We start from the raw sequence: 8,889 nt of genomic DNA on the forward strand, positions 1-8,889 counted from the left end.
CACTTACTTTCTGGCAGCCTGGATAAGAAACTTCAGCTTCCCCTGATTCTTCAGCCAAGGGTTTCCTTTTACAGATGTAGCCAGATTTCATATCACAAGCACTGTCAGCCCAGGTTCCATCCTAAGTATTTTGGGAAGAAACCACAAAGAGAAGTGAAAGCTAGTTACAATTCAGGTCCAACAAGAATATCCACCCTCAGAAAGAACCCTACTGTCTTCCTAAGGCTGAGACTGTTTCATCTCTCTTCCTTGCTTTGGTTTTTTCTCCAAAATCCCAAATACATAGAGTAAGGGCCGCATTCCCTCAGAGGCGTGAGAATGTATCTATTAAAGATTCAGGGACTGATGAGAGAGGGAAAGAAACATTAGGTTCCCCTCTATTCTCACCAGCATAACATCTATTATGGTCATACAACCAGATAACTATGGCAAGGAAATGCTTGATAAACCAAACATAAAATATGAAAAAATGTCTTGTGTAAGTCTTTCTCCACAACATTACCCCTTTCTTTTTATAATGAGTAGAAAACAAAATAAAATCTGGGTTTGTGCCTCCAAAGTAACTCTAAACCCCACATATTTTAGTAGTTTTAGGGAAAAAATGGGAAATCCCATGCTCCAAGAATCTATTTGTCTATGATCAGGCATGTTCCATGTGGATGATGAGTGATTTCAACCAATTTCAAATGGGAATTGTCTCAGAGAAGACAAAGTCTCCATGCAGTGCACTGCTTCTGGTGCATCACACAGCTTCCTAGATCTGGTCTTGAGTATCCCTCCACAATAAGATATCCAGATACCCTAAATCAAACAAGTCCATAATTTGGTTCGTTTGTTTTTTTTTTTTTTTAAATCATGAACATTTTCATTTTAGGAGGCAAAAGGCCAGAAGAAAGTATGAGAGTGGGGAAGGGATTTTTACCTCTCCCTTCATAAGGACGCAGTCTGCCTTATTCCAAGTGTGGGTTGGCTCTCCATGGTGCCATTTGGTAAAAGTCACAGGTGTGCCATCACTCCATTCAAAGTACATTTGAATCCTGAAGTCATTTAGACCAATCCAGAGTTCATCATCTGGCTCTGGGAACACAAAGTTAATTTTAGGTATGGATATATCTTAAAATGGAATAATTACATCTCACACCCACTTTTGACTGAAGAATTTAAGAAAAAAAATAAGACCATGGTTACAATGATTAAAGGAATAATAGCAACTGCATAATCCCAGATTAAAAAATTAAGAAAAAGTGATCTTCATGAATACTCACTGTACCCGAGCTGTGACACTGTAAAACTGTACTCTTCAATATTATGAATGCTCGCCAGCTCTCCATCCTCTTTTCTACAGGAAGACTGGGCTTCTTTCCATATTTTTGGTGTTCTATAAATTCTGTAGCAATGACCTGCATAGGCCGTCCATTCCCTGGGGCATTTAAAATGCTTTGAATCACCTAAAAGAATTATGTTAATAATGAGAAGTTCTATTCAGTGTTTTATTCACATCTAAAATAAAATTACCTGTGCCGATATGAATTTGAAATATTAGAGCACACACTGAAAGAGGACAGGAGCCAAAGTCTGAAGGAACAAAGATTAGAAAACAAATTTTTCCCTCCTATTTGTGCTTGGAGCTCCCAAAAAACTGTTTTACAGGATTAAGGAAATACCGGGTAATTTGGCATGCGAGTGTACAGGGCACAACTCCGCATTAAATCCCTCTCAGTGAGGCTCAGGGTACAGCCAAGTTCTACAGAAAAGAGCCTCTTTTCCTACTCAGGAACTCTATGTAAGTGAATTTTGTAGTTTTTTATATTTTTTGTCTCTGGAAACAGCAGGTGCTCAGGAGCCAGTTGGCGCTCCTACACAGCCCAAACCATATATCAGAGAGACCAGACACAACCATGTTATACCAGAAATGTTATACCAGGATTCCAGCTGCACAGAAATGCTACACACTTTGTTCAACACTGATTTCTTGGCATGAATTCAGCATGGCCAGCCCATTTTCTATTGCTTGGAAAGTTCCCATGCTCTGCACGCACACAGCAAACTGAAGAGGGGAGGATGTGTGGAGGATGTGTGCCCAGAATGGGTGTGTGGCCAGCTGCTTTGTCTGATGCTACCTGGACATGGTGTGGACCTGGGCAAATTGAATTCCCCTGAGGAACATCCAGACATGGTCTGAAGGTTAACAGGGTCCAAAACCTGTTCAAGTGAGCTGCCTGGATACAGCCAGAAAGTACAGGATATGTGTGCTCCCCTGAGCTGTATAATCTCATATACTCAGATCTGTTAGGGGAGGGAGGTACTGTGAAGTCAGTTACATGCTGGGAATTCCCAGTTAAGCAACTGCACACCTATTTCTTCACAAAGCTAAGATCTAGTCTGCCTCAAGTAAGAAGAGAACTCAACAGGGGAAAGGTTCCAGATCCATAGTCTGATTTTTTTCCTTTCAGAATAGAACAAAAAGGGTCACATGGAGGAGGGGAGCATGAACTCTGGCTCACATCTTTTAGCAGGACATATGTTTAGAGTATATATCAGAGTAGAGGATATTTATCAGTATTTCATGATCCGGATAACATGTCTACACACCTAATCCTGCCTTTTTCAGTACCCTGGGTTCTTTTCCAAATGATGAACAACATTTAGACATCATCTTTAAAATGAGCCAGAAAATTAAAATCGTCTCAATATTTGACCCAGGTCAACAAGTGTAAGCCTTTTGTTTTGACAATATGTTGCCTTTTCATATCCTCCCAATATTTCTCACTGACTGTAAAAGCAGCTTTAGCTTTTGACCAGTGTACCTGAGGGAATGGTGAAAGAATCCAAGGAGGTGTTTCTCTTCTGGCAGATATATCCCAGTTTCCGGTCACACACCTGGTTTTCCCATTTGCCGTTCCTACCTTGGAAGGTCCCACATATTTTTCCAGATTCCACAGAGGGATTTCCTTTTAAAAAAAGCAACAGAATCCCTCTGTTAACAGTCAAAATTTTCACCTCTTCACAGGAGGGAATGTGCAAGACCTTTGTAGATGCAAAGCCACAGGGGTATTATTTGTAAGAGTGATAAATCCCAAGAGGTGTGACAAGGGAGCATCACTGTGATGGGAAAGGGAGAGGAAGAGAGAGAAGGGGAGGAAATTTTAGCCCAGATGTTGATTATCATTTAAGAAAAGTGCACTTACCTGGGGCCCAGTTGAGGTATCTGAAAGGACTTCCCCCATTCCACTTCCAGCCACTGTCAAGTGCATCATAGAGACCAATCCAGAGCTTTGCATTAATGCCCAGGTCACTAGTGAGCCCTAAATTGCCAAAAAAACCAGTCAGGTTTTAAATGACTCTGATTTTTAAAATTATTCCATAAAACTGGAAACAATATTTTAAAGCATGAGGGATATATATTTTTTTATATAAGTTAGATTATTTCTATTATTTTAATACAGGGTTGCATGAGAAAGGGAAAACTCTTTTAAGAATGTCACTGAGACCTATTTTTGTGGGATAAATATAAATTTCCATGTTCAAGCCTTGTATCTGACCTACATTTTAAATAGTGCTTTTTTTATTCCTTCTTTTTTTTTTTTTTTTGAGGGTATTTTTACTTTACCTAATAAATACATTTCTTCACGAAGGTCTGTGATGCTCAATAATTCTGCATCCTGCTGCTGGCAGCTTTTTCTTGCTTGGTGCCATGTCAAAAGTGACTCTGAGTTTATCTGATAGCGTGTTTCTGTCACAGGATTTGTTTTCCAAAAGTTATTGTGGGTGGTGTCTATAAAAGATGATACCAGCAATTTGACAAGATGATCATGTTTCCTAACCCAGAAAATAAATCGTTGACACAGACTAAAACTATATAACTTTCTGATTTGATAATTTTTAAGTTGCTTTTGCCTCACATATATATACTTTGTCCATTCAGTATTAAAAATATTTTAATCACATAAAGAATTATTTATCCTCACAAACCTAATTTTTCTACATTGACCCTGTTCCTTTTTATTTATGTAACTCACCTATTTCTCTCACATTTCAGTCCACATTAACCCACACACTGATAAATTCTACCTCCACGAGTATTTCTCTCTTCGCCATATAGAAGTTTTGGTCTCCACACCCATTTCTTACCTTCAGATCCCTTCCAGACCACCCAATAAAACAGAAATTGTCATTTCCACAGAATCACATGTGAAGAGGGAATGAAGGGGCAGGGAATTTGTGTATGGAAGCACTGAAGGTAGGTGAAGGTCACTGCCTTTAGTGTGTCCTGCACCCTTCCCTTCACTAAAGCCTTCTTCTTCTCTCCTCCATCCTACACCACAGTCTCCTGATAAATCTCACCTTCCTCATTCCACTGCACCTCCTTTTGTCTTGAAACCCAGTCCTAGGAGTTTCCTCTTCCTTTATCCCTCAGTCCCAGTCACTACCCTCAGAATACTCCCTGTAAGCACCAGTCCTGAGGACACTGTAGGACAGTGGGATTGCAGAGCAGATGCCTCGTGTCCTTGTTGCACAGCTCACCAGTGAACTAGGCAAGCCAGAATTCAGCTTGCTGTCCAATGCTACTTCCACATCCCAAGAGCATCTTGACCATGACAGTGGATGACACTTTTGCTTAACAGCTTCCCTGAGATTTTTATAAATAAATTACCTTTTTGTGGGCAGTTTCCAAACAACTGGTCTTTATCAAAATCTGGAGAAGTTGCACACCAGAGAGAGTCTGCATCATCCCTCCGAGGGATGCATTCAGCATACCATTTCCCCTGGTGCTTAAAAGGGAACACACAGGGTGCACCAAAGGCATTTCCTCCCAGGGTATAGAGATCTATGGAGAGAAGCAGAGATCAATACTCAACAGTCAGCTGGCATCAGATGCTCACCACAGTGACACACATAGCCAGTTCTCCATGGACAAAGCTGAGTCATGCAGGGCTCAACACACCAGTGTTTTGTTACCCCGAACCTCTAAAGGGCTGTTGTGCCAATCAGGTATGACTATGGCAAAATATCCAGAACTTAGACTCTCAAACACTTAATTGGACCTCAAACTAATTTCTGTTTAACTTTGTCATGTCATTGCTTTCTGGACTATTGTGTCAGAGGTCCCTGTGACTCAGCTTTTCCCATGACATGCATACTTCTGTCCTTAGATAATATAAACATTCTCTTTTTTCCCCCCCTACATTGTTAAAAAAACTTGGAAAGGAGATATCACAACAATTTTATTAGTCTTCATGAGAGGAAGCTGTATCTTAAATTTGCAAGGACTCTGCTAGGAAGTGACCCTCCCATCACTCTCTACTCTAATTTGCTGCTGTCTGTACAAAATGATGACAAACTTCATTCCTGTGCAACAGCTGTAGTGTACAACAAAAAATTATTCTATTGTTATTTAAATTCCCAACATACCAGTGTCACAACAGAAAGGAGATTGATTACTTGATCCTGAATGCCCCCTCTACATAACCCAAGAGCCATAAAATTGTAGGAAAAGGAGATCTTACTCCCTAGGGATATTTTTCCAGAATAATGAAACATTGCATCCTAAACCATTATGCACCATTTTTCCTTTTGCTTTTTCTACTTTTTTTTTTACTAGGCCTGAGAAACACCAGGTAAGTAATGTTAACTGTGAATTCTGTCTATCTAAACTAGAAATTCACTTCTTAGAGATTATTGGTGGTCAAACCAAATAAAAGCAACAATAAAAACTAAATATAACACAATAATCTCTTCTACAAGTTGATCAGACATATTTTAAAGCAGTCATAGGTTTCCTTTTGATGTTGTTGTACAAACAGAATTCCCATTTTTCCTTATGTTTGCATCATGGGTCTTTGTAATTTTATTCTATCATTTGAAAGAATTGTACTCTACAAGGTAAGCAGAAATGTATACAGCTATATTTGCTAAAAAGTATACAGATATATTCACATTTCATTTCATTTCTGCATCCTATTTATAATTAGCTCCTCTGCTGATGTCACCCTAAGAAAATGGTTGCTGCCTGTCAAGCAGCAGTGGCATGCTTTGTAGGAAGGGGCAGTCAAGTTACCAAGAAATAGAGATGGAATTTCAGTACTCACCCTCATAGCGCTGAGAGCACACGCTGTCTACACTTCCATGGATTTTCCACCTGCTCCCTTTGCTGGATAATTTGGACAACCTCATTTTCTTCCCCTTGCCCTTGCCATAATTGAGAAATAAATCCTTGCCATGGGTTGCAAGTGTCTCATTTCTGCATTCCCACCACTGGAGTTCGCTTGTCCTGTTGCAGGGTTCCAAGGTGACGGCAGCCTCATCATCCTTGGCCAGCACTCCCAGGCACAGCTTGAGTGCCATGCTCAGCAGCTGCGTGGGAGAGACCCACCTGAACTTCTGAAACTCATCATGCTCATCACAAGTGGTGGTTATGACTGAGCTAGAGTTCTGAGCTTGGGCACAGAGCTTGTTATCTTCATTATAGATTGAAAATATTCCCCTACCTATAAAATTAAATGATAATGCAAACATTTGAGGAGAGGTTTCTTAGGAGATAAAGGTAATTAGTTGCTGTATGACAGTCTGCTACCCAAAAAAAACCCAAAAAACCAAACACCAAAACCAAAAAAAAACCCCAAACCAACCCAACCAACCAACCGAAAAAACCAAACCAAACGAAAAAAAACCCAAAATAGAATATATAGTTCATAGAGAGATAAATCAAGGGAAGTTAATCATTGGTATGAAGGATATTTATGAAAATATTCTTAAAATGAAAAAACACAAGAGCTGAAAATAAAGCTCTTTCAAGAGAAATTGCTCTTCTTCATATACCTCCTGCAACGACAGTGGTCTCAAAAAGCATGTCAAAAATTACCTTAATTACATTTCATAATTTCTTCCAAGTTCCACAATATCATATTTAAATGGGCTTAAATTCTGCAAGTAAGAGTATTTTTTGCTTTAGAGCTATTAAAAATACTCAAAACTGAAAAATTTTTATATTTGGCCCAGAAAAACACTGCAGTTTTCTGCTCACCAAGAAACTGGTGTATTTTTCACTTTTGGTTAATTATCTTGGAAATTTTTAGCAGCTGTGCAAAAATTCATTTCTTCACAGAGTTTTATTTGTAGGTTTCTCAGGAGGGAAGCCACAACTTGCAGCATCATCAGTTCTAAGAACAGTTAAACTACGCCAATATCCTAAGTGCTATTAATAACTACATTTGTAAATAGAAATGTGAGACACTGGACATCAGGGTTTCTTTTCTTAAGATCAGCTTCAACAAAAAGCCTCCTCCAAATCTTCACTCTTTTTGCATCTCAGCTTGCATTCCTTTGCTCCCTTCTAGGTGACAGACAACACCACCTAACTCAGTCAGCAGTGCATTGACTTTTACCCAAGGTTTCTTCCCAAGGCCAGAGTACTTAACTGGGCCTTCATAACCCTCCCATCCCAAAGCTGACAGGGAATGGTGGAACAGCCTTGGTATTGTTGCTCTGAAAGGCTATAGACCCGAACAAGCCAGGTAATATTTTCCCTGACAGAGCTCTGTGGCTGCAGTGGTTCTTGGGCAGGTTGGCAGAGGATGGGTTAGAGCTGGCTTGGTCTCACACAAAAGCATGCCCAAAGAAATTGCCTGTGGTGGATTAGATCAATGTGCATTGGATGGTCCCTGCTGCCATCCAAGCAATAGTACTGGACTTCCAGATCTCTCTAGCTGGGAACTTGCCATGGGAAAGACACAGTGTCATTTCTTTTTCCTCTCAGCAGTAGGAGGGTGTGAAATCTAATGGACAGGGGGGATTTTAAAGTCCTTCCTAAAACTCTCAGCTTGGAAACGAGTCCTCGATATGCACAGATCAGTATGCTATGGTCTATATGAGCTGCCAGGAAACTCAAAGCACACATCAGCCAGTAGTTCTGTGCATGCTGAGTTCTCTGCTCTGTACTGAACTCTTCTAGACTCCGATGCAGTAAAGTGAAATCAGATTTTGTCTGCTTTCTCAAGAATCAACACTGCCAAGGTTATGGCCACATCTATTGGCATATTCTTTTCACTCATACACCACATTGAAACCTGGGCTAAGGAAAGAGAATGCCTATGCAGATATCACCAAACTTAAGGCTGAACACATTTTCAAATCATATGCTGTGACTAGATCTAAATTCACTGCCCACTAAGGGAGATAACTAGAACACATGTTAAAGAACTTGAAAACCTCCACACTAAGGAGAGGACAAAGACTTACCAGACATTTGAAGAGATGTACTAATGGAGAGAAGAAAAATCAGGGGCAAGTAGAGAGACATGGCAAATGCTTCACTCCTTTCTTCCCTTCACCTCGTATTGATCCTAAAGACCAAATCAGCGCCTTGCAAGAAAACCCCACTGCACTGAAGTGGATTAACAAACCCTTTTTAAGACCCAACAGATACAGGGAAGTTCTGAGCTTCAAATAAGGAACTGTGTCATGTCACATGAGTAATTTTGAAATAATACATTAATGAGTAAACTTTGCTTCCTAAGCTATTTTTTCTACTGCATAAAAATTTGCCATGGAAATATAAGATCTAACAGGTAAGGTTTTAGTGTGGATTTTTTAAGGCATACCTTATAACTCAGAATCATTATTTTTACCAAAAGGTGAGATTACTGTCTTATTTGCAGAAATAAATAAAAGAAGTAAAAAAGAAGAGAAAGGTTTGTCTGTATCAACACATGATGAAAAAAGCCAGAGTGCACTGCAGTATTGTGAAAGGTCTGCTGGGACACCACACAAATGAAGTAATTATGACTTTGGAGTCAGAGAGAAACAGAATTTTTCGTGCCTGAAATTCCACAGAAAAGAAAAGAAAAAAGCTGTAGAAAGTCAGATCTGTATTCTTCAGGAGACACCTAT

At 39.7% G+C, this 8,889-nt stretch overlaps 1 protein-coding gene across 1 annotated transcript in view; it reads right to left on the reverse strand.

Annotated features, from left to right (window-relative positions):
• LOC132325185 (macrophage mannose receptor 1-like) overlaps positions 1–8,427 on the reverse strand; it is a 31,686-nt gene extending 23,259 nt beyond the window's left edge. The window contains exons 1-9 of the mRNA XM_059842230.1: positions 8,239–8,427; positions 6,090–6,488; positions 4,655–4,828; positions 3,611–3,775; positions 3,189–3,305; positions 2,808–2,951; positions 1,266–1,448; positions 923–1,077; positions 8–121 (exon numbers count right to left, since the gene is read on the reverse strand). Of these exons, the coding sequence (XP_059698213.1) occupies positions 8–121; positions 923–1,077; positions 1,266–1,448; positions 2,808–2,951; positions 3,189–3,305; positions 3,611–3,775; positions 4,655–4,828; positions 6,090–6,488; positions 8,239–8,299 (1,512 nt within the window). The 5' untranslated portion in view covers positions 8,300–8,427. The remainder of the gene's footprint in view (positions 1–7; positions 122–922; positions 1,078–1,265; positions 1,449–2,807; positions 2,952–3,188; positions 3,306–3,610; positions 3,776–4,654; positions 4,829–6,089; positions 6,489–8,238) is intronic.
• Positions 8,428–8,889: the final 462 nt, after the last annotated feature.

This window comes from Haemorhous mexicanus, chromosome 1 (genome assembly GCF_027477595.1).
Source record: "Haemorhous mexicanus isolate bHaeMex1 chromosome 1, bHaeMex1.pri, whole genome shotgun sequence".
In the NCBI taxonomy this organism is placed as follows: Eukaryota; Metazoa; Chordata; class Aves; order Passeriformes; family Fringillidae; genus Haemorhous; species Haemorhous mexicanus.